This window comes from Harmonia axyridis, chromosome 6 (assembly GCF_914767665.1).
Source record: "Harmonia axyridis chromosome 6, icHarAxyr1.1, whole genome shotgun sequence".
Lineage (NCBI taxonomy): Eukaryota > Metazoa > Arthropoda > Insecta > Coleoptera > Coccinellidae > Harmonia > Harmonia axyridis.
The window spans coordinates 2,006,099-2,032,180 of NC_059506.1; the positions used below are offsets into that span (position 1 = coordinate 2,006,099).

A 26,082-nucleotide genomic window follows, 5' to 3' on the forward strand; every position below is an offset into this window, starting at 1 on the left:
TTTGTTCACTAGTATTTAATAATTCAGAGGGTTTATCTAATATTTCTTCCGTTACTTTATTATTTTCGATTTCAAAGGTTTCGCTATTATTCGTATCATTAGTTATATCGCTTTTGGAAAATACGTTTTCGATATTATTCATTTCTATAGTTTTCGACAATTGACTGTTTATTTCCGGTTTTGAATCATTACTGTCAATACTTTTTTCATTTAGTTTTCTAAAATTACTTGCAATACGCAATTTCTGATTTTGTGATTTATCTCTCTTTCTAGTTTCTAGATGACTAAGGTCTACTGGTATTTCCATAGGATTTTGATTCGTATTATCAAGCATATGATTTAGGTCAATTCGTTTTCTAGAGTAGGGTCTCGAAAATTTCGTTCCTCAAAATTTTTTGAAGTCGAAGCGTCGCCAATTACGAATTTTGTGGGAAATTGTTTTGATTTATTTGAATTCGAGGTTTTCCAACGACCTCTATCATTTTGTTCATAATAATTCTTTTTATTCTGACTCGAATCTAATTGGGTTAGTTCCTCAAATGTATAATTGGGAATTTGTTCATTGGAATAAAATCTCTTATTTGGATTTGTTGGGAATTGCGTCGAATAATTTGGACGTTTTTGTGCAAAGTTTCTAGTTTGGACTGACATTTTTTCTGGTGGTGTATTAATTCGTTGGTTGGGATTTGGTTTAAAAACATTTTGATTATTATATCGTTCCGTCTTTGGATATCCGAACACTTGTTTGTTTGTAGGATAATAATTATTCACAGGTCTTTGATTAAACTGAATAGGTTGTGAGGGGAAATTTGAATTTAGATTTGAATTATAATTATTATTCGATCTAAAATGATAATTATTGAGAATATAATTTGATCTATAATTATTTGGAATATAGTGTCTTTTATTATTATTATTATTTTGAAAATTATTTTTCGTCCTTCGCGATTGAAAATTATGTTTTCTACTTTTATCTAATAAATCATATTGCTCCATGTTTGACAAATAATCTTTAATTGCATTTATGGTTTGGTCAAACGTTAAGGCATTATTCGCGATTAAATAAGTTCTAAGTTCCGTTGGTGCATTCGAAATTAACACCGTTTTACAAATTTTCAATATATTAGTCTTATACAATTGTTTTTCTTGAGCTGGCATCGTGTCAGCATCTATTCTGTAGTTAATTCTTATTTTCATCGAAATTATTTCATCTATAAAGCTAATCATATTTGATTTCTTTACTAAGAATTGTAATTGGTGAATCAACACATCTAAATTGATTTGATCGCCAAATTTATCATTCAAAAATCTTTTCAGATGATCCCAATTATCGGGGATATCTGAGGTAGAAACTTCAGCAAGTGCTCTACCGACTAATTTTGATTTAACTAAAGCTAAACAGTATTTTTTAATAAGTTCATTTTCGTTACTGAACATACTTAAATAACTTTCTACGTTTTTAATAAAAGAATGGAGTTCGTTCTCTATTCCTGAAAATTTAGGAAGGAGTGATCCAAACTTTTCTGCAGTTGATAAATCCATTTTAACTCTAGCTACTTTCTTTTCTTTCTTACCGTGGAACTGTTTAAAAGAAGTAATATTGATAATTTTAATGATCGGTTTTTATAATAAGAAACCTAGGAAAAACTTTGTGATCGGTTTTTTTATGATAAGAAACCTAGGAAAAACTTTGTGATCGGTTTTTTATAAGAAACCTAGAAAAAACTTTTATACAAGTTTTACGCTCAAAACTTGGGAAAAGGTTGACTATTTTTGGGCCAGAATAGGTAAACTGGGAGTCAGTTAGAAAGGATTGCTCACCTCGTTGATATTCCTTGTTTGAAGTTGAAACTGTCCTGGGCGCTACTCCAGTGATCGAGCCTCTGGTTTTCTTATTAGGGGTTGCTTCTCACCTTAACAGTTGAAACTGATAGTCGAAAGAAAGTTTTTGTTTTTCACTTCTACGACCGGCACAATATTTCAGATAATACGTCGCGAGATTCCCGTCGCGCTATTATTTCCGAAATATTTAAAGAGATCCCATCCTCGTCGCCAATTATGTTTTTCGTTGAGAAAACCACGTTTTTAAAAACTAATTTATTTACAAGGAAATATGGAAATGAACAATAGGATGAATCTAAGATGATTCTAAAGCTGATTATCTATCTGACTGACTATCTGACTGACTGACTATAACATATTGTCTCCTATTTATAACATTATATTTTCTTATCTTAATTGACGCCACGCGTCGAACCACCTGCATTATGCTGGTGTAAGCAAAATGCAGCACACTGATATGTGAATCTAAATGAACAAAACAATATTACGTCAGTTGATCAGAACGGGATGGAATCCTGTAATTATATACTTATTGAAACAAAAACTATTCTGCTATTACAGATTTTCAGTTCATGCGAAATAATTCATATTGATGCTTATATCAAAAGTTTACACTATCCAACGATTTTTATATTTACCTGTTATGTCAACGTATGCTAGAGAGGCTGCTACTCCAGATTTCCATCTGGGAACCGTGATAAAAAGCTTATTTTCGTAAACTTCCAAACCCAGCGGTAGATTGTTCTCTTGTATAAAATCCTTATGTTCCACAGCATACTTCCTATGATTATCTGATGGGAACTCGAAATCTAATAGATTCCATTGAAATTTAACATCTAGATCTGCATAAGCTTGTATGCAGAATACGCCCAGCAACAGCAAGACTGACCTCATCTTTGCTCTGAAAGGAGGAAAAGAATAATTATTACATTGATGAAAAAAGCAAGTTAACCAATCTGTTTTCGTCGAGGTGAAATATTTATTATTCTAACGGATGTTTTCATGAGAAGTTTCGATGGTTGTTGTCTCTGGTTTGACAGTTGAAAATTTCAAATACGCTCTATTAGTGATGACGTCACACACCGCCATTTTAGTTCTTCTGTCAGTGTTCGGAATCCAAACAAACAAATTGTCATTCGAATTAGTACGTTGTCGTTGAAGAAATTGGCTTATTTTGATAAATAAGATTATTTAAGGAACGATTTTTCTATTAATTGATAGACAGAAGGCAGGAGATTAATGGAGTTAGTTCGAACTTAAGTTCAACTAGTAAATAACATGGCTTTTCACAAAATCTGGGGAAAGATACAGGATTCAAACTTACTGGTATTAACCTCGTTCCTTCTGTCTATCAATTAATACTGAAATCGTTCCTCAAATACTCTTATTTATGAAAATAAGCCAATTCCTTCAACGACACCGTACTAATTTGAATGACAATTTATTTGTTTGGATTCCGAATACTGACAGGAGAACCAAAAATGGCGGTGTGTGACGTCACACTAATAGAGCGTATTGTGTTGACATTTCTGTTCAGCGAGGTTTGGAAATTCATTATGAACTGTTTAACCCCAGAACAACGCTTCCAAATTGTAAAAAATTACTTTAAAGTTTGAACCAAAAATTTCTCGAAATAAAGCATTTTTTATTAATTCGATTGTCCTTAACTTATAAAAGGTGTTCCTGAATTGGAGGTACAAAAAAAGAATGAGAGGTACCTTGAATAATAAGAATAAAATGTCCTATACATGGGCCCGCAAAGGCTTTGTTTTCGGGATACAGGGTGTTTCTTATAGTCCTACTTTTTTGTTATGCTTATAACAGTTTATCGAATCTGTAGTAATCTTCTCTACAGATTGGGTTAATAAGTACCAAAACTTATAGTTCATTTTATTCATAACAGCTTACTGGATGCTATTATAAAATTTCAATTTTCCCAAGTATTACTGAAGAATTGTTTGACAAGAAGCCAAAAAGTGTAGTACTGGACCAGAGTTTCTTTTCACAATTTTTTAAAGTACCAGTGGTTCACTAAAAAAAAGTTCTGGTAGAATTAAGCGGACACTCTTCCAGAAAAAATATCACCCTCTATATTTATTTTCAAAATTAGCATATCTCATGATGAAAACTTTAAATTGGAATATATGTACCGAATTTGAACTAAATATCTTGTGAAGAGAAGGTGCTATGAGAGTATTGAACTTTAATATCTGTATCTCGAAAACAAGTCGTTTACGGACCCATGTTTCATGACTTTGTTTACTAAAATGATCCGAGGAATCTGTCATTTTCGTCTGAACCTTCATTTTAGGAACACCCTTTATGGTCAATTCAAAACTGATGTCTTCACAAATTAATTGAAAATTCAATGAAACACAATAAATTGTACAACACAGCCCATACAATTTTTCGATGCGGATAACTTTTTTGACGAAATTATACAAAAAAACCGAAAACACTGGGTAAGTGTATACCGATGATGAAGGCAACAATCACAGACGGTAAAACAAAGGGCACACCGACAAAACGGGTACATGAAGGATAATAATAAACCTTAGACATAGACATGCTCGTAGTTTATTAATGAAAGTAATCATCTTGAAAGCGATAATAAACCGATAAAGGGGCCAATTTTTTGCTGCCGTGTCGATTTAAAAAAAAAAGTAAAAAGATTATTAGTTCATTTCATGAAAAAAATTTTCGTTCTTCGTTTTTGAGAGAATTCTGAAATTTTATATTTTGGAAATCTTGAGGGGGGTAATTACCCCTAGAACCCCCCTCGATTTCTACGCCCTAGCGAATAAGTTTCTGAATATATTCTAAGTTTATCAGCTCCAACAAATTCTAGATATTCGACAGATGAATAACTGAAACAACCGTCAAAAGAAAACAATTAACTCAGTATGAATAACGATTTAGCGTACGAATGAAATCGATGATACCTCTGTTGACGCAACATTTACCATTCATCGGAGCTTGAGATGAAATCAAGGAAACCAACGAAATATCACAATATTTCGTTGATGTTTCATCATCTGAACGAAAGCGAATAATCAAATATGAATCATATTTAATGATCGCGAAGAGAAATATCAGACGAAACTGATATAACCGAATTTGAGCTAGAAGAAAAGCACTTCCTTTGAGATACCACTTAAGTAGGACAATAACATATCGATTACGTTTGTTATTCTATACGGAACCCTTTGAACAAAAGTCTTCCTTTCGCGACTTCCTCTGTTTTAACAGGTGTGCGGTATTACCTCCTTAATATGCGCCGTTATTATGTGACCAAAATTAAATTTGAACTAGCGAAATATTATATAGAATAGGATTCTCATATTCTTCCGTTATAATAGTGAAAGCACAATTTTTTATCGTATAGTTTTATTCCTTATTATCTATTTTGGAATTATTTCAATCTTATTATCCAAATAGATGCATCTACACTGCTCTCTCGGGAAGGGTTTGAACGAAACAAGACACATTAAATGGAAAAAAAATTCAGGATTTCACCGAATCTTATGTGGAAGAAGAGAAATAAACAATTTTCAAAATACTGGAATGCTGATAAGTGATTTAATACTTGGTATTTCCACCCCTTGCGTTAATTACAGCTCAGCAATGACGGTTCATACTCAAAATGAGTGATCTTAAAATGTTCTGATCTAATCCTTCCCAGATTTCTCTGAGTTGGATTCCTAAGTCATTAAGAGTAGCTGGATGATTTTCTGAACTTCTCATACTTCTATTGAGGTTGTCCCAAACCTGCTCAATCGGATTGAGATCTGGATTTCTTGCTGGCCATTCCATTCGAGGGACTAAAACATCTTCAAGGTTCAACATGCTCTTCAAGAATGTTCCTTATATACCTATCAGCATTCATAGCTCCATTATCCACGACCACTAGGTCTGTGCGAGCAGTCAAAGATATTCCACCCCATACCATAATCATTCCTCCCCCGAAACCAGTAGTATTCAGGAAATTGCACTGAGCATATCTTTCATGTGGACGTCTGTATACAAGGGAACGTCGATCACAATGGTAGAGGCAGAATCTAGACTCATCGGTGAAGAGAACTTTTTCCCAATTAGCCTCTTCCCAATGGATATGCTCTCTCGCAAGATCCAAACGCGCCCTTCGATGGGCTGGGGTAAGAGCTGGGCCTCTTGCCGCGACACGAGGCCTTAAATCATATTCTCTCAGGCGATTTCTTATTGTCTGAGTGCTAATTTGCACCCCATGAGTTCGCTCAAGCTGATTTTGAAGGAGGCGAGCGGTTGCAAACCGTTGTCTCAACGAAGAAACTCTCAAGCAACGTTCTTGAATGGGAGTTGTTACCCGTGGTCTACCCTGTCCCGGTCTTCGAACATTCATACCTGTCTCCCTGAATCGCTGCAACATTCTGGACCCACTTGTATGGGAAACTCCAAACCTTTCTGCAATTCTTGTGTATGTCCTTGTTGAAACCTGTATCGTTTTATGGAACAGATACATTAAGGTCATTTGGATAAAAAATTCAAAATCGATTACAGAGTCACTTGTGACAATTCGTGAACCATTTCTCGTGAAAAACTTTGGTATTTTTTGCCATAGAATACGAATCTGCTTTGAAAAACAGGGGTTTTCATTTGAAATTCCAAAGTTGATCCATGTACCCCCCACAATGAGAAATTAAATAGAAGAGGTTCTGACATCAGGGGACTTCCCCCGCAAAACCACGATCACATCAATGAATCTATCTAATTCTACATAACGAACTGAAACACCGAAATTGAAAAGATTTAAATTTAAGAAAACACATTTAAGATATATTATGTACGAAAATTGTTCAACATAAATCTAGGGATATGAACTTGATGTAAAACTTGGAGCTAAAAACAACAAAATTATCAAAGAACACCGGTGGTTTTTGAAATTTAGACTAGGAAGTTTCCATAAGAGTTGAAACCTGTGAGACAGGTTATTTCTTATATGTAATTGGAATGATGATTTAGAAATCAGTTCTAAACGAGTTTTTATTTCGCATTCTCAAATCTTCATCAACACGGAACATCATTGTTAGATTTTAATTTATTTTGCTCTCAAATTTAACATACAATATTAAATTCATGTGATGTTCTTGTCATTTCAATGCACAATGTCTTAACAAATAACAACATACAATGGTGTGAAAAATATTCAATTTCATAAATGAGATATGGGAAAATGATGGCAAAAAGAGAGTTTATGGAAATATACTAACCAGCGTCATTCGACATACTTAATAGGAAAGTAGGTTGAACAAGAATCTGACATTTGATTTTTTTCGATTTTTTTCTACAATTTATAAGGAAGAATTCATATTTTGCATAGATTTCCTACACATTCATCACTTTATTGAACGTAAGCTCAGTTAAAATAGTTAATTGAGTAAAAAAACAGCCAAAGGGGTGTTGTAATAGTTATTTATAATACAAGTGCAGAAGGCATTGGTATTCTTCCACGAGTTCAAAATTCAAAAACGAGCCACGAAGTGGCGAGTTTTGGAATGAACGAGTGGTAGAATGAGCCTTCTGTACGAGTATTATACATTATTTTCTCTAATTCATTGCATTTTCATTGAAATTAATGAAATATTTCCATAAATATAATTTAGTGATTTTTGCATTGAAAAATGTTGGTTGGCAGAACTGATTTCTTTAAGGCAAATTGATGAATTGACAGAAAAAGCCGTGGCGGAAAGTTCGGAGTACCAACATAGAATAATAAAATATAACCATGAAAACTGTGCGTTTCTGATATATTCTAGCACGATTTTGTTCTACAATATGTGGAAGAATGAACGGAATAACCACAGAATTGGAGAAAAAATATTCTCTTATATTGATTGATATGCCACGAGACAAAGTTCAAGAAAGAGAGAGAAAACGAAACTCGGCGATGAAACTGATTGCGCCTACTAAAATCCCAATCTGTTCATCATCAAAATTTCTCTCTTGAACATTTTTATGGGATACAATGATACATTTTATGATCTTGTTTGTCTCGAGTATACGGGGTTTCACTAGTTAATCAACTCGAGAAAGAATCATTGCTTTTGGCCTGAGAATATCTGCGGGAATTTTCTAGGATATGCCAGGCCTCTTGAGTCTTATGATTTAGATTACAGACTATTATTATACTAGTAATTGGTTTAATGAACTTGCCAAACAAGATGCCAATTAAACAAGTGGTCATCGAAATATTCGTGATGACACAATTGTCTACATTTGGTTGCGTTAAGATTCTTCTTTCATGGTAGTACTGTTATAAAATATGTCTTGTATGTATATGGACAATATTATTTAGGTCTGCATTCATTTTGATGCAGTAAAATTAAATTCTGTTCAATCCATCTAGTGAAAAAATGTATATGAAATGAGGAATTCATATTATTTATTTTTCATACTAAAAACTATCAGAAAATAATAATGTATATCTAAAAGCGAGTCAATCAATAAATATCTAAAATCAAATCAAGTCAAGCTCAAGTATGTAATGTTTCACGAGCTTGATTTTCAAGTCGAGTAGTTGATTAGAATGTCAAGCTACTTGCTTGATGAATCCCTAATGCCATCTCAGAACTTATAAAGGGTGTTTTTGTTAGAGCTATAGAACTTCAAATTGCAAAAAAACAACAATGGATTATTCGATTGTAATGAATTTTATTTATCCGCAAGATAATCTGTGGCATTACATTTTAAATATGATTTCTGGCATATGACCGTCACGGCTGGCTCGGATGTAGTCCAATCTGGACGTCCAATTTTCGATGACTTTTTCCAACATTTGTGGCGGTATATCGGCAATAACACGGCGAAAGTTGTCTTCCAAATGGTCAAGGGTTTGTAGCTCATACGCATAGACCAATGACTTTACATAGCCCCACAAAAAGTAGTCTAGCGGTGTTAAATTACAAGATCTTGGAGGCCAATTCACAGGTCCAAAACGTGAAATTAGGCGGTCACCAAACGTGTTTTATCAATAAATCGATTGTGGCACGAGCTGTGTGACATGTTGCGCCGTCTTGTTGGAACCACAGCTCTTGGACATCGTGGTTGTTCAATTCGGGAATGAAAAAATTTGTAATCATGGCTCTATACCGATCACCATTGACTGTAACGTTCTGGCCATCATCGTTTTTGAAGAAGTACGGACCAATGATTCCACCAGCCCATAAAGCGCACCAAACAGTCAATTTTTTTGGATGTAACGGTGTTTCGACATACACTTGAGGATTAGCTTCACTCCAAATGCGGCAGTTTTGTTTGTTGACGTAGCCATTCAACCAGAAGTGCGCTTCATCGCTAAACAAAATAAAATGGACGTAGTGCGCGATACGTATTCCGCACAGAACCATTATTTTCGAAATGAAATTGCACTATTTGCAAGCGTTGTTCAGGCGTGAGTCTATTCATGATGAATTGCCAAACAAACTGAGAATAAACCACTTGACAGCTGTTAAATCGGTCGCCATCTTGAACAGTAATGCCAACTTAAAGTTATATACCTCGAAAAAAAACACCCAATACAACAGGCTTTACTGAAATTTTGTTTCACGATAGCTACCAGATTTAGCTCAGTAGCTTACAAACGGAAAAACATCAATTATTCTGATATGATACCTAACCCTTTGAATCACAGAAAATCTTTCAGAAAACGTATTTTTTATCTTTTTTGATTATTTACAGGAATGTCCGAAGAAAAGCCAAGATATGAGAAAGGAAGCAATAGTGTTCATACATAGCTACACCACTATTATTATTGTATTGTTAATCATTCAAAATAGATGTGCTCAAAATTCATTATTATACTATACTTATCATTGAAAAATATCAAGTGTAACAATGTACCTACTTGAGCATATATGGATAATTAATTGGAATAGCAAAAGTTGTATACTACTTTTCCTATTTCAACGAATTGTTTATGTGTCATAAGAGATAAATTATGATCAAGATAATGAATATAACAAAAAGTGAAGCTTTTCACATGCAGTTACAGTTTATCAATTTCACTATTAATAATGGTAACAAATATGAATTAGATCATCATTAACGTGGACAGCTATTGTAGTAGTCGGCAAGGTTAACCACATACCATATCCTGTTGATCATGATACTACATCGTTTTTGATTAAATTCGGATAAATAACGAATCATAGATACTGAGAGAATTCACGTCCAAATAAGCATGATAAATCACTTTTTACACCGATGTGAATAATACGATCTAGAGCAAAATAAGAGAGCCATTCTTTTTACCTTTTTCTACAAAACATTTGTTCGTGAAGATAATAGTATATATGCAAGATTTCAAAAAAATTAAAATTTCAAACATGAATAGTTTGCGCAAGTTAATTATTTCATTCATTTTAGTAGAATGTGTGACCTATAAGATGAATCATATAACAAACACTAATATAGTTCAAGACAAATGGAGAAAGCACTACTTCCATAATGATATTTCCTCTGATATTTCAGTGTTTGAGTTTACTTCACTCAGAAAATATCAATGAGTTGATATTCCTTTATGAAATTGTCCACAATTCGGTATAGTAGATTTTAGGGAAAAGTCAGGTGCTCAGAGACGTGAAATATGCATGAACCAGTTCCAAAAGGAAACAGGTGTAATATTTCTCAATATTTAAAAGGCTTTCGACACCGTATGGTACTACGAGGGTTCCGTTTTGCAACTTCATGAAGGAAAGTACCCCTTCTGATGTGTCAACTCATCCGCTCTTTTCTTCGGAATCGCTCCTTGAGAGAAAAATCTCCAAAAGAATATTTTACTCTAAAGATCTGGATGCCGGAGAACCTAAGGTAGTGAGCTGCCTCTTCTTCTATATTCAGAATATTAGATAAAAACAAGAGTATAGATAAGAAACTCTCACAACGAGTCAAAACTATACACTATATATATTCAGAGAGACAGGTTTGAATGTCCGAAATCCAGGACAGGGTAGACCACGGGTAACAACTGCCATTCAAGAACGTTACTTGAGAGTTTCTTCGTTGAGACAACGGTTTGCAACCGCTCGCCTCCTTCAAAATCAGCTTGATTGATCAAACTCATGGGGTGCAAATTAGCACTCAGACAATAAGAAATCGCCTTAGAGAATATGATTTAAGGCCTCGTGTCGCGGCAAGAGGCCCAGCTCTTACCCCAGCCCATCGAAGGGCGCGTTTGGATTTTGCGAGAGAGCATATCCATTGGGAAGAGGCTGATTGGGAAAGAGTTCTCTTCACAGATGAGTCAAGATTCAGCCTCTACCATTGTGATCGACGTTCCCTTGTATACAGACGTCCACATGAAATATATGCTCAGTGCACTCTTTCCCAATCAGCCTCTTCCCAATGGATATGCTCTCTCGCAAAATCCAAACGCGCCCTTCGATGGGCTGGGGTAAGAGCTGGGCCTCTTGCCGCGACACGAGGCCTTAAATCATATTCTCTGAGGCGATTTCTTATTGTCTGAGTGCTAATTTGCACCCCATGAGTTTGCTCAAGCTGATTTTGAAGGAGGCGAGCGGTTGCAAACCGTTGTCTCAACGAAGAAACTCTCAAGTAACGTTCTTGAATGGCAGTTGTTACCCGTGGTCTACCCTGTCCTGGATTTCGGACATTCATACCTGTCTCTCTGAATGGCTGCAACATTCTGGACACACTTGTATGGGAAACTCCAAACCTTTCTGCAATTCTTGTGTATGTCCACCCTTCTTCTCGCAAAACTACCGCTTGGGCACATTCCTCTTGGGTCAAATTGCGTGTTTCGCGTTGCATAGCGATCGAGTGTAGAAAATCAAACGAAAGAAAAACTATTGATCACTAGAATTGATCGAGAACAACTGATTTCAGAATGGAGCCAATACATTCAAAATCTGATAATCTAATCTTTTTTTATTCCTGCTGGGAAAAAACATCTGTATTGAAGAAAAACGTTGAAAGTAGATAACATATGCATGCATAATTCTGATAAGAATAATTATCATTGAGAACACCTTCAGTTGTAGAATAAATTTGAGATTTCCATAATGTGCGTTAATTCTTTCGCGCAGTGTATGTCCTACCAAAAAAAAATATTGAAATGTAATGAGCGTTTCTGCTGGGTGTTGCAGTTTCTTTGTCAGTTAGTATATTTCCTCTTAACATCCCATTTTTGGTAGCAAAAGCATAGATAGTGTAAAACGTGTTTTAATTCAGTACTAGAGTATTCTATCACAACAAGTGATTTTATGACGTCACACCTATCTCGGTATTTCGAACAGGCCGTAATTTCCACTTTTCTTCGTAGACATATGTCCCAATTGAACAGATCAGTCGGTCAAACCAAATTAACTCTACTAAGCGAGCCAGCAGCGACATTTAAAACCAGGCTATGAATAAGTTTTAGCGAAATTGGTCAAGGCGGCAACAGTGACAAATAATGTAAGTACTAGGTACTTTAGTGGTTGATTCCGGAGACAGATAACTTCTCCGTGTTAAAAACTATTCTTCAGAGGATGCGGGCACCGTTTCAACTGTTTGATAAATGTAACTTTAATTCATTTAATGTCGTTGTTTACTTTTCAACCTACGAGCCAATTACGGCCTATGGTAATTGGTTGAATACAAAAGAATATTATCGACTGTTTTTCTCAGTATTCAAAAATGTTATCGACTTCTCATTGAATTACTCATGAAGGTGGATCGTAGAAGGTTGTCCATTTAGATTACAGTTTTGTTTGAATATTACACCATTCAAGAAGATACTATTATTATTTTGAAAACATATTCTTGATGGAAGCGAATGAGGAAATTATAAAGCGTGTCAAAACGTAACGCAACAAGCCTATAATGTTTGTATGGCGAATTATTAAGAGAAATCCTCGCACCTGTCGGTTTTCATTTTTAAAAGCAAGTTACGCTATGCATTTTCCAATTCGATATTTCTTATACAGGGTGTTTCATTGGAAAACGGTGGCACCAAGGCGGTTCCGGAGATACCCCATTTATTGGGTCTTACTCTCTTCGTAGACGAGATAAGGGTGTTTTATGAATGTTGCCCGTTTCTTTCTGAGGCCATATCAAACGAACCACCCGGTATATTTTCTTCATATTTGGCAAATATGTTCCTAATTAAGAGCCAAAACGTATCATGCAATAACCGCCTTGAAAATCCAGGTCCGGGTTAACAAAAAATTATGAATCGTTTGAATCCTCGTAACAACACCCTGTACATCGGAATTTTGAAAATCTGTTTGGATATTCGGATACACCACTAAAAACTAAACTGAGACGTGTACTTCAAATTTTCGCGAAGACAGTTTTTCTGCACAAATTTTCAACGTAATAGTGAAGTTTTTAAGAACTTGGATACCTGAAAGTGGTTTGAAGTGACTTTTAACAATGAATTATCAAAAATATTGAATCCATAATTATTACAACATTACTTCGTAATTCATTTTTACATTGCTTTTCCTTTTCATAGCTGTATACCATTTCAGTTTTTATTTTTGAGTTACTCTCTCAGTCTCTCGTCGTTTCTCATTACTGCACAAATTTTCAACGAAAACGTGAACTTTTTAAGGATTTGGTTTGCTGGAAGTGGTTTAAAGTAACTTTTAGTGATTAATCTATGAGTTAGTTATTGAGATCATAGTCCTCTTTTGTGAGTGAAGTCTATTGTTTCTTTCAGCAGAGCTTTTCACTACTGTGTGGGGTGGTCTGTGACTTCCGGGAAACACAGAAAGAAACATGAACTCGAAGTTTCGATAACTGAATTTGTTGCTAGAATTGTAATGAATTATTCGTAATTAAAAATTATATTGGTTCATAGATTTCTCAACAATCTCAACGAAAAATTAGATATAATTCATTAAATGTTAAATTGAGTTATTTGAACATCGAATTTTAGTTTCTTTCTGTATTTTTCGGAAGTCACATACTACTTCACACAGTTAGGAATTGCAGCTTTTCCTCATTTAAAATTCTTCCTCGATAACTCTCGAAGTATTCATTTGAGTTATGATGAATTTGTATAGTCCAAGTTTATGATCTTCTTACATTGTACCTTGTACATTTTTCATCCAAACTGAAAACAGTCTTATAATTCTACTGATTTGCAGAATATAGAATGGTTTTTTCGAAACAAATTTCAGAATAATGTGAATCTCAATCGCCACAATTTTTTTCATAAGAATCCCATCAACTCATAACCATTGAGTTCTTATCCAAATTATGGCATATTGCTGAAATTTTCATTGAAATAGTAGGTGTGCCATTTGAAATAAGGAAGTAGTAGTCTATTTCCGCTGAAACTAGAACTTGTAGAGATCAGAAAATATTTTAGGGAGAAAAATCATTGTTTCAAACCTCAACATGCAAATTTTCAGCATAAAATTATGATTAGTTATCCATTACCGTCTAACAGGTCATCACTGTATTAAGCGCATTAATTAACGAACGCTCGTATAAGCTCCTTCCATCAAGTCAGAGCTAAAAATTTCAGCTAGCTGCATCGGTTTATTTACCTCGCAAACAATGATTTTTTTTCGATATGTCACTTGAATTTTTTCTGGTTCTGGTGACGCAACATAAAATTTTGCATAAAACATTGTTTTTTCAATTTAATTTTTTTTGTCAAAAAAATCAGTGAGTTAATTCTAATCTGTCATACGGAGGCTTCTTCCAAAAATTGAAAGAATCGATCGAACAATTTCCGTGCAAAAACAAAATGAATCTTCACTGAAGAACCTAGTGAGAAAGGTAGTGTACTTACACCCTTAAAAAGAAAAATTATAAAATAAACTGCAACCTAGGAAGAATCCCTTCAATTGGCCCTTGCAGCACACAATACTTCGGTTTTACCGACTATAAGCTTTGGAATCGATACATACTTTCCACCCATACTACTCAAATTACCCTTCTTCTTTCCAGGTTAAAAGGTCTTAGCAGGGTGGATTCGCAACATTCGTCATGTAGTGATTGATCAACTCAACAAAATTATCAGGCACTTCCCAATCAGACTTGAGGTTGGGAATAAAAATTCTCATTCGAAGCCCTTAATCTTCCTTTTTGCCCTAATAAAGGAGTGTCGGTGATAAAAATACAGATTTCGCAGAATTTTTCCTCATATAGGATATCTCATGAAAAAGGTTTTAAAATAAAAAAAAAATGTTCTTGGATTCGATTCCTGGACTTCTGGATGACATACGTACAAGACATCAGTCAGATACAAAACTTATGAGCACAAGAATGAGTTATTTCTTTTACATTCAAATGTGAATATTTATATTCATATTTTCAAAATGATGATTATGTTATCAATCGGAAAATGGACTGCAATGAGAGTAGGAGCAAAACTCATTACATTATTAAATAATTAAATAAGAAGTTTTTACGCTAGTTCGTTCTGGATTTGTCTCTAAACATTTTGGCATTGTGTCTTCTGAGGAAGAGTCAATCACGAAACAGTAGAGGAATAAGAATTCTCTGGGATCGAGCCTTGGGGGACTCCACTGAAATACTGGTTTACACTAGAAAAATATCAAACCCCTATTTTATATCCTTTCAATTTTTTGACCATACGGAAGATCGAATGAAATTGAATTCGAAAAAGACAATTCTTCTTCGTCTAGTCATCACTGATATTCGAGAAAATTATACCTCCTTATTGACTAGAACAAAAACTGAACGGAATAATAAAATATGAAACAAGAATATAGGTATAAGTGACCCTTTAAAACAAGTGCCACTTTTATAGCACGACGCATACTTTATAGGCACTTAACACTTAAATCATACCCTAAATTTTATTATACCTGCATCATAACAATACTGGAAATCAATTTCTAATCAAGAAAATGGTCCATTCAATTGTTGTCAAGCTTTCATGACACTTCATATGATTAATAATAATAATAATTTCAATCATAGAGTAATAAACATAGAGGGAGTATACGCAATTTTTACATGTCCCCAACATGGTTAGATTACGTTATCGGATTGTGATATATTTTCAAATCCACAATTTTATATTCAATGAAATAGGTATATTTATTTGAGTGATTCTCGATTTAATATGTAAATAGAATATTTGGAATCCGATGATTTCCTAATTCTCGAATTCAAAATAAGCAGAATATTTACTCGTATTTTCTGTATCTACCTGCTGAAATCCAAGATTTGGCAACTTTTGCTCTCCTAGTGTCATCGGTTGTTTCACGTCGTTTGGCGCACTTGAAGATTGTTTTCTGAATTTCTGATATATTTAGGTATTTATTTCAATTCATTTTGAGCTAATATGAAATGTTGATTCATGTTGGGACATAAGAAGTGCGTTCTTTGTGGATAAACTCGAGAATTGAGTGAAATATTGTATCACTGAAATGTTTTGATTTCCGTGCGATTCATGCCAAATTAGATAGTTCATGTTAGGGACAAATTTGCTTACTGAAAATGACATATGCTCACTCTATCTATGTTAATTATTCTGAGATTCCAATATATCATTATTCTAGTTGTGATTCAAAGAGAATTTTATCGGAAATTTGAGAATCAGTGGAAAATGCAAGTTCATAATTGAAACAAAAAAAAAACAGAAATTTCTATTATAAAGAATACAGAACAAAAATTTGATGAGGCTATGAATCAGGAACTTTTTCCTGTTACCAAGAAAGACTTGTTTTTATTTCATAGAACAAGGATTATGATGCAAGTATTGCTTAAAAATCAAAATAAAATTGAAGTGCATTGTTCAATTCACAAGAAGTAATAAAATGCATAAAAGATATTTCAATTCTCTCGGAATTATTTTCAAATGCATATTGAAAAGTCGTAGCTCTCAAGGTGAAGGATACTCTCCATATAATTGAGAATGGGTTGATTTTATCGTTTCTGGGCTGGGATCCTACTAAAACATAATCGATTGATACGTTAAGAATCGGTACCTACCTCAACATAGTTACTTTAGTGAGGGGAAAGGAGGTATCGATTATTAACGTATCAATCGATTATATTTCAGTAGGATCATACCAGAGGTTTTCATTTATACAAGATTTCCTGGTGGGATGATGATCTTGAAGATATCCTCTATACGAATCGTCTTTCAACACACAAATCAAATTATTATTCGATTGTCGGTTATTACCGACAATCGACAAGTGACGCTCGAGATGAGCTTTCCATATTGGCAAATCAATTGATTTCGATAGTTTGTTTTGTATAGCGCATTATTTTGTTTATTGCACCATACTAGATGAACAATCACATCTAAAATTCATCGTAAGCAGTTTTTCTTGGGAATGAATTGCTTTGCGACGTGACTTATCATACATATGGTTTTCCAATGAGAGGTTTCATTTTGATAATTGAAAAAAAAAGAGTATGGATGTTTATTTCATTGTGAAATGGAAGGTATGCCATTAATGATGGAAAACGATATCAGCCAAATGGCCGCTTTGATTGAATCACCATATCCTTTTTCATGAAATTTTCCATAACCAATTCGCACATTCAGAGCAGAATGCAATAAACTTATTTATTTATGTCCTCTATAACTTTACAAATTGGATCTTCAAGCTCGTGAATCGATTGTGTACCATTGGCATTATCTTTTACAAGTCTAAAGGTGTTACATCACAAGATTACGGTGTCCAATTGTGATAATCTCTTTGAAAAATAACACGACCAAAAAACTTTTCTTGAAAAATTGCAATTGTTTCGTTGCTTGTGTGGTACTTAGCACCATCTTGTTGAAAATAAATGTCGCCCAAACCAATATCTGCCAATTCCAGCATAAAAAAATGATTAATCATAGCTCAGTAGCGCAATCCATTCACCGTAATATCGGGTGTTTTTTATTCGAGGTATATAATTTAGTATTACTGTTCAAGATGGCGACCGATTTAACAGCTGTCAAGTGATTTATTCTTAGTTTGGTTTGGCAATTCATCCTGAATAGACTCACGCCTGAAAAACGCTTGCAAATAGTGCAATTTTATTTCGAAAATAATGGTTCTGTGCGGATTACGTATCGCGCACTACGTCCATTTTATGAAGCGCACTTCTGGTTGAATGACTACGTCAACAAACAAAACTGCTGCATTTGGAGTCAAGCTAATCCTCAAGTGTATGTCGAAACACGGTTACATCCAGAAAAACTGACTGTTTGGTGCGCTTTATGGTCTGGTGGAATCATTGGTCCGTACTTCTTCAAAAACGATGATGGCCAGAACGTTACAGTCAATGGTGATCGGTATAGAGCCATGATTACTAACTTTTTCATTCCTGAATTGAACAACCATGATGTCCAGGAGCTGTGCTTCCAACAAGACGGCGCAATATGTCACACAGCTCGTGCCACAATCGATTTATTGAAAGACACGTTTGGTGACCGACTAATTTCACGTTTTGAATTGTGTGAATTGGCCTCCAAGATCTTGTGATTTAACACTGCTAGACTACTTTCTGTGGGGCTATGTAAAGTCATTGGTCTATGGCGTCTATGCGGATAAGCCACAAACCCTTTGGGCCATTTGGAAGACAACATTCGCCGTTTTATTGCCGATATACGGCGACAAATGTTGAAAAAAGTCATCCAAAATTGGACATCCAGATTGGACTACATCCGAACCAGCCGTGGCGGTCATATGCCAGAAATCATATTTAAAATGTAATGCCACAAGATTATCTTGCGGATAAATAAAATTCATGTCAATCGAATAATCCATCGTTGTTTTATTGCAATTTAAAGTTCTGATTTCTGTATTTCTTAAATATTTAGGTACATATTTATTTCAATATATGTATTTTGAGTTAATATGAAACGTTGATTCACCATGGGACATAAAGAGTGCGTTTTTTGTGGAGAAACTCGCGAATTGAGTGAAATATTGTATCACTGATATGTTTTCATTTCCGCGCGCTTCCTGTCAAATTTGATAGTTCATGTTGGGGACAAAATTTGCTCACTGAAAATGAGATCTGCTCCCTATATCTATGTTCAATACTTTGAGTAGCAGACTATGATGATGAAATTTCTTATTTGGGTACTCTCTATTAGTGGAACAATTAAAAAATAATAGCAGGTGAATTTCCTTGTTCTCCCCAGACAGACAAAGAGTGATCCGAAATGTTGCTTATGTTCGTGACTGAGATAACAAGTTGTTTGATCAATAACCTGTGATTTTCATGGTGGCGAGAAGCACGGTTTTATTTCGAAAGTTGAACTGCTATTAAAACGTCATTAACTCGTTAGATAGGAGTTAATATCTCAAGAATCCAGAAACTGTTGATGGAGACAGGTAGTGCCAGTAGGAGGGTGGGTGATAAAGTGATCTACATATATTATCAACAACGAGTCCTATGAAGTATTCTCTAATAAAAGATTTTTGAAATATGTATAAATGACTGAATTGAAGTCAGGAGCTTTAGGCGCTAATTCCTCAACCGATTTATCCTACACATATGAATAATAGAGTAATTACCAATCCAATACTGCTTGCCACTAGTCAAATATTTTGCTATATGTATAGTTGTAACGGGTGTTTTTTTCGAGGTATATAACTTTAAGTTGGCATTACTGTTCAAGATGGCGACCGATTTAACAGCTGTCAAGTGATTTATTCTCAGTCTGGTTTGGCAATTCATCATGAATAGACTCACGCCTCAACAACGCTTGCAAATAGTGCAATTTTATTTCGAAAATAATGGTTCTGGGCGGAATACGTATGGCGCACTACGTCCATTTTATTTTGTTTAGCGATGAAGCGCACTTCTGGTTGAATGGCTACGTCAACAAAAAAAACTGCCACATTTGGAGTGAAGCTAATCCTCAAGTGTATGTCGAAACACCGTTACATCCAGAAAAACTGACTGTTTGGTGCGCTTTATGGGCTGGTGGAATCATTGGTCCTTACTTCTTCAAAAACGATGATGGTCGGAACGTTACAGTCAATGGTGATCGGTATAGAGCTATGATTACTAACTTTTTCATTCCTGAATTGAACAACCATGATGTCCAGGAGCTGTGGTTCCAACAAGACGGCGCACCTGTGAATTGGCCTCCAAGATCTTGTGATTTAACACCGCTAGAATACTTTCTGTGGGGCTATGTAAAGTCATTGGTCTATGCGGATAAGCCACAAACCCTTGACCATTTGGAAGACAACATTCGCCGTGTTATTGCCGATATACGGCCACAAATGTTCGAAAAAGTCATCGAAAATTGGACGTCCTGATTGGACTACATATATATGCCAGAACTCCTATTTAAAATGTAATGCCACAAGATTATCTTGCGGATTAATAAAATTCATGTCAATCGAATAACCCATCGTTGTTTTATTGCAATTTAAAGTTCTATAGCTCTAAAAAAAACACCCTTTATTTTAGATGTTTCAGTTCAGAGATGCTGAATTTTTCAGAAAAGAAATTATAAGGTTTCAATTTGATATAATAGAAAACGAGTGTGTTTAATGAGAAATCAATGGATAAGTTTTCATTGTAAATGTGTATAATACAGGGTGTTCCATTGGGGAACGGAAATACTTCACAGGTGCATATAGGTGGCACCAGGGCGGTTCTGGAGATACCCCATTTATTGGGTCTTACTGTCTTCGCAGCCGAGATACAGGATGTTTCATGAATTTTGCCCATTTCTTTTTGAGGCCATATCAATAGAACCACCCGGTATATTTTCTTCATATTTGGCAAATATGTTCCTAATTGAGAGCCCAAACGTATCATGCAATAACCGCCTTGAAAATCCAGGTCCGGGTTAACAAAAAATTATCAATCGTTTGAATCCTCGTAACAACACCCTGTACATCGGAATTTTGAAAATCTGTTTTAATATTCGGAAACACCACTAAAAACTAAACTCAGACGTGTACTTCAAATTTTCGCGCAGACAGTTTTACTGCACAAATTTTCAACGTAATAGTGAAGTTTTTAAGAACTTGGATACCTGAAAGTGGTTTGAAGTGACTTTTAACAATGAATTATCAGAAATATTGAATCCATAATTATTTCAACATTACTTTGTAACTCATTTTCACATTGGTTTCCCTTTTTAGTAACCACTTTTCATACATTCATATGTCTGCTCCTTTCGGAATGCTCTCGAGTTATTATTCCTACATTTTTTCCATCCAATAAAAAGCACGAAGAATAGATAAAAGAGTCGAAATTTATAGTCCACTCGAATTATAAACATACAATATGTCAGTTTATCACAACTGAACATAGTTCATCTTATTGACACTATTAACCCTTCGTGATGGGGATGATTCACGACAGCGAGGGTTCACAATGTTCACATCGAACAATTAGGGGGGAACCCCCATGACAATCTTCAATCTGACTACATTTGAGCTTTGGTTTCCCATGAGACTATTACTGGAGAAAACCCCTAGAGAAAATCAGTAAATTTTGGACAATACACATACCATAGGTGCATATTGAGTTGTTTCCTCATTGCATCTGTATTTTTCAAGATATTCAATAGAAATTTGGCAAATAACTATATTATACTTTCAGGTTTACATTATATAACCTATGAAAATGTACAAGATGTTGTGTTCTGGAACAATTTTCCCCTTCAGATGTATTATTTCTAATGTTTCCAATCAGAACTCAAGCGCAATATAAAAAACATTTAGTTTTTTTAACATATCGATTTCTTTCAACATTTTAATAGCTGTTAATTATCTCTGAGTATTTTGAAATTTTCTATGGTTCTGACGACGATATTAACACAAGCTTTAAAATGAAACTTGAAATTTTTATTCTATACCTTTAAACACGCAAAATCTCATCTTAATTCTTAGTCAGATCTGTTTGTTTTCACTGAAATAAATGTTTTTTTTTTTCGATATTCTGCTTAAATTTCTTCAAGTTCTGACGATGTTATCAACACGAAATTTCGTACAAAACTTGGAATTGTAATTCTTTATAGATATATGTACATGCAAAATTCCAATCGATTGGAAATTCTTCTTTGCCTCAATATTCTAAGATGTAACCACCTTTGCACATCAGGGTATGTGATTAAAATGTGTGTTTTTCTTTCCCGGGGGTGGAAATCACATAACACAATCACTTCAGTGCTTAAATGTGTTTCCTATCAACGGAGAGAACATGAGAGAATATGTATGTATCTACGCTTTGTATCTGAATTCATGTTGGAATAAATTTGATTTATTTTCACGGAAATATTGAATACCTACTTCTTTTCCAATATTCTTAATGATTTTCCATGATTCTTACGATGTGATCAATTTGATATTCTGCTTAAAACTAGAGAGATCTACACCTACAATCGCAACTTCGTTGATTTTTTTTCGTAATCGGAATTTTATTTTTTTTTATTCTTCATGAATTTTCTCTAGTTCTGGTGATGTGATCAATATAAATTTTTTTATGAAGCTCGATACTGTTTTTAAACTTGTCGATGCAATATTTCACTTCGATTAAATCGAAAGTTTCGAGAAAAAATTTCAATCAGCCATATTTACTCTCAGATGGATTTGGCCCACGAATTCAATTGCGGCATTGGAGATCCAACCCTTCTCTAAAAATTTCAAGATTATAGGTTTCTATTTGACAGTTATCGTATTCACGGCCGGACCTGAACGAATTTGAGGAAGGATTCGTCATGAGTAAATCGAACCTTATCGTTTGAGACCATTCCCGGATCAAAATTGAGAAATTCCAGACATTATGAGGAAATGATAGAGCGATATGTTCAAAAAGCGTGCGCTAAAATTCGTTGTCTAGTGTTTGGTGAAAATCTCAACCTCATAAATTCAATTGTTTTCTAGCTATAACGGAAAATTGGAAAATGGCGTGAAATGAAGGTTTTCATAACTTCTTTTTTATTGGTGCTATTAACATGAAACACAAACATCCTACAGCCTTTTTTATAGTATCTGTTGGAGTAATAATTTATTTTTTATTGCCATTAATTTTGAAGTGATATTACTAGTGTTCTTTTGAATGCAAATCATAACAATTTCTATAACAAATAAAATCACTTAATTTGTACCTTATCGCCAAATTTTTCCATTATCATGCAATTGCCAAATTTTCTAAAGCACAGTTCTTCAAGCCATTTAAGTCAATTGTCCTTCATCGCTTTCTTACTTGGTGATTTTTCCTATTATTGATATTCTGAATTTACAAATTGAAATACACAAGAACACATACATAACTCTAAATAGATTATTGTATGTATTTTTTATCACAATGTGAAAAAGCAAAATATTTTGTAATTCATCATTGCAATGATTGAGATACGATTGAAAAATCTTTCAATTTCAAAATGATATAAAACTATAAACTTTTTTGTGAAAAAAATTCCAAAAGAGAGGTAACCACTCTCTCATTGATATTTTTAATTTTGCTCACGAGAAAAATATACATCTTCTGGAATCTACGTTCAATTTGGTAATATGGTGCATTATATCTACAAATTACTGATTTTTCGAAAGGTTGAAAAATCAAGTTCAATTTTATGGAAGAACCGAAATCCTAAGGCTTAAATTCTTATTCTTATCACTTTGTCTGATAAAGGAAGGAAATAAAATTGCTATTGCAATATCTTACATTTCAGTTGAGCTGTTAAGTATCCAAAAATTCGAAGACCGATTAATTGAATAACAAATCAAACCATAGAACTCGTTAAAATCGAAAACTTTTCAAATTATCCTAAAATAATTCAAGCTACAAATACGCCACCCACAGTAGCGACAAATAAAAAAAATTATTACCACAACTAATTCAATTAGGCGAAGAAAAAGTATGATTCATCCAAATTAAAAGTATGACTAAAATCAAACTTACTCTTAAATTAACTATCCGTTTAAATCCACAACTAACACACAACGCGTTCAAATTCAAACTGTTTACTATCACTCAACAACCAACTGCTGGTCTGTTACTCCAAGGCACATGACAAACATCGATTCAGGTGCGACAACTTGTAAGACTGGCCTTCGCAGTTCTTGGCCAACACTTGCGAGCGGGATCAGTGAAAGTACTGGATCAAGTACTTTTGATGAAAAAGGGACTCCGCCAATTTTAACGTACCAATAAGGTGGCAGCTGCAAACGCGGTTAGGGTTGTTGTGGCGCTCTAAGAATAGGGGGATTGTGATTTGGATTTGGTCCTCCGCGTCGTCGGATAAACCAGATTGAATTGATGAAAAGTGCGTTGACGTGATAGAGAATGGGGGCATTGTGACGAATATGTCGAACATTGGAGAGAAGTAGTCTCTCTGATTTCTTGATATAAATGTTTTTTCGGAAATTGGAGTGGAAAGCGAGGAACGTAATGAGAAAAACTTGATAGTGTGATTCGCTTATGGATTAATGCTCATTTTGCAAATGCTCGTTTCGAGAATCTGGAAAAAATTAGGTTTCAACGTAAACGAATCAATTGCATTCAATAAAATACATGAAAAGCGTGGACGTGAAATCAAAAACTTTTGAGCGCTCATTCGAAAAACTTTAATTGCTCATTTTGAAGCCACAAAACTATTTTTAGGTATATCCGAACGTACCGAGTTTTTCACTATAATTTGACCCTCCCTTTAACTTTGATATTAGAAGAGGTACAAAAAAATGTTTTCTACAAAAGTTTCACGAAATCGACTAGTGTTTTTCAAAATGATTTCACAAAACGAAATATATACAGAGTGGGCAACATATTGATAGCAACTTCATTTTTTCAAATGGAACACCCTATTTATTTTTCTATATTTGACTAGCCCTTTTTCCCCTGATTTCGAATATATAACATATGTTTGGCCTATCTCTCTTATTCTGGGTACCACAGAGTTTCAAATTCTAAGAACCACCTGGCAAAAGTAATCAATTTTCAAGTGGAAGGCTAACTTAAAATACCCTTCTTTCGTTGGCAACGATATGACATAACGTTTTTCACCATAAATTGGAATTGGATCATTTGGATGCAACTCCATATATTCTCTCCTTGTAGCTTTCTTATTTTTACTGTTCTCCACATAAAGCGAAAATATTTCAAATTTTTCCGCTTCTGTGTAGTGCATATTCGAAGAATAGTTTTATTCAATGACAAACGTATGTTTTATATCGTAGCCAACAAGATAACTCAAAAAAGGGTATTTTGAGTTAGCCTTTCACTTGAAAATTGATTACTTTTGTCAGGTGGTTCTTAGAATTTGAAATTCTGTGGTACTCAGAATAAGAGAGATAGGCCAAACATATGTTATATATTCGAAATCAGGAGAAAAGGAGCTAGTCAAATATATAGAAATATACAGGGTGTTTGAAAAAATGAAGTTGCTATCAATATGTTGCCCACTCTGTATATATTTCGTTTTGTGAAATCATTTTAAAAAATACTAGTCGATTTCGTGAAACTTTTGTAGAAAACTGTTTTTTGTACCTCTTTTAGTAACAAAGTTAAAGGGGGGGTTAAATTATGGAGAAAAACCCGGTACATACAATTGACAAATGATTGAACTAGCGTTCAAAACTTCTTAACTTTTCTGACTTTTCAAGTCAGTGCTTTGCAAATTTTTTTGATTTCTACATGTTTAAATATTTTTATGCTTTCTGTGATGATGCGATCATTATTCAATTTCTAATAGATTCACGAACTCTTATTCTGGAATTTTTGAAAATTCAATGGCGTAGTTTTCATTTATCAAATTTCAAAAGATGGCAGCTTCAGAAATGACAACAGCTCAGATGGTGGGCTATTTAAAATCAAACCTCTAATTGGAAAATCTTGTACATAGGCGTACAACTTTGCTTCTGGCGTTTTTCCCGAAATTCGAGACTTAATTGTTAAAAACTGATCATAAATTTATGATTCAAGGTATTATTAATCGCTGGCCACTAGTTTCTGCTATCTTTGGAGCAGCGTACGCATCCCGCGTTGAAAAAACGGGTCAGCCAGGCCATGTGCCATTGATGGAAACAAGTGATAGTCCGAGGGAGAAACGTCTGGGGAATACGTCGGGTGAGTGGGGTAAGACTTCCTATTTCAACGTTCCTAAGTATGTCTTGGCCACTTCCGCAATATGTGGTCGAGCATTGTCATGCTGTTAAATCACTTTATCATGTCTCTCGTTGTCTTTGAATGCTCGGCTCAAACGCATTGATTTCATTCGATAACGATCACCTGTGATTGTTTAAGTAGGTTTTAACAACTCATAATACACTACGGCGAGCTGGTCCCACAAAATACTGA

General features: G+C 34.4%; 1 protein-coding gene across 1 annotated transcript in view; it reads right to left on the bottom strand.

Moving 5' to 3' along the window:
- LOC123682563 (protein yellow) overlaps positions 1–24,039 on the bottom strand; it is a 32,906-nt gene extending 8,867 nt beyond the window's left edge. Inside the window, exons 1-2 of the mRNA XM_045621270.1 lie at positions 23,689–24,039; positions 2,481–2,743 (exon numbers count right to left, since the gene is read on the bottom strand). Coding sequence (XP_045477226.1) covers positions 2,481–2,736 — 256 coding nt within the window. The 5' untranslated portion in view covers positions 2,737–2,743; positions 23,689–24,039. The remainder of the gene's footprint in view (positions 1–2,480; positions 2,744–23,688) is intronic.
- Between the last annotated feature and the right edge of the window lie 2,043 nt (positions 24,040–26,082).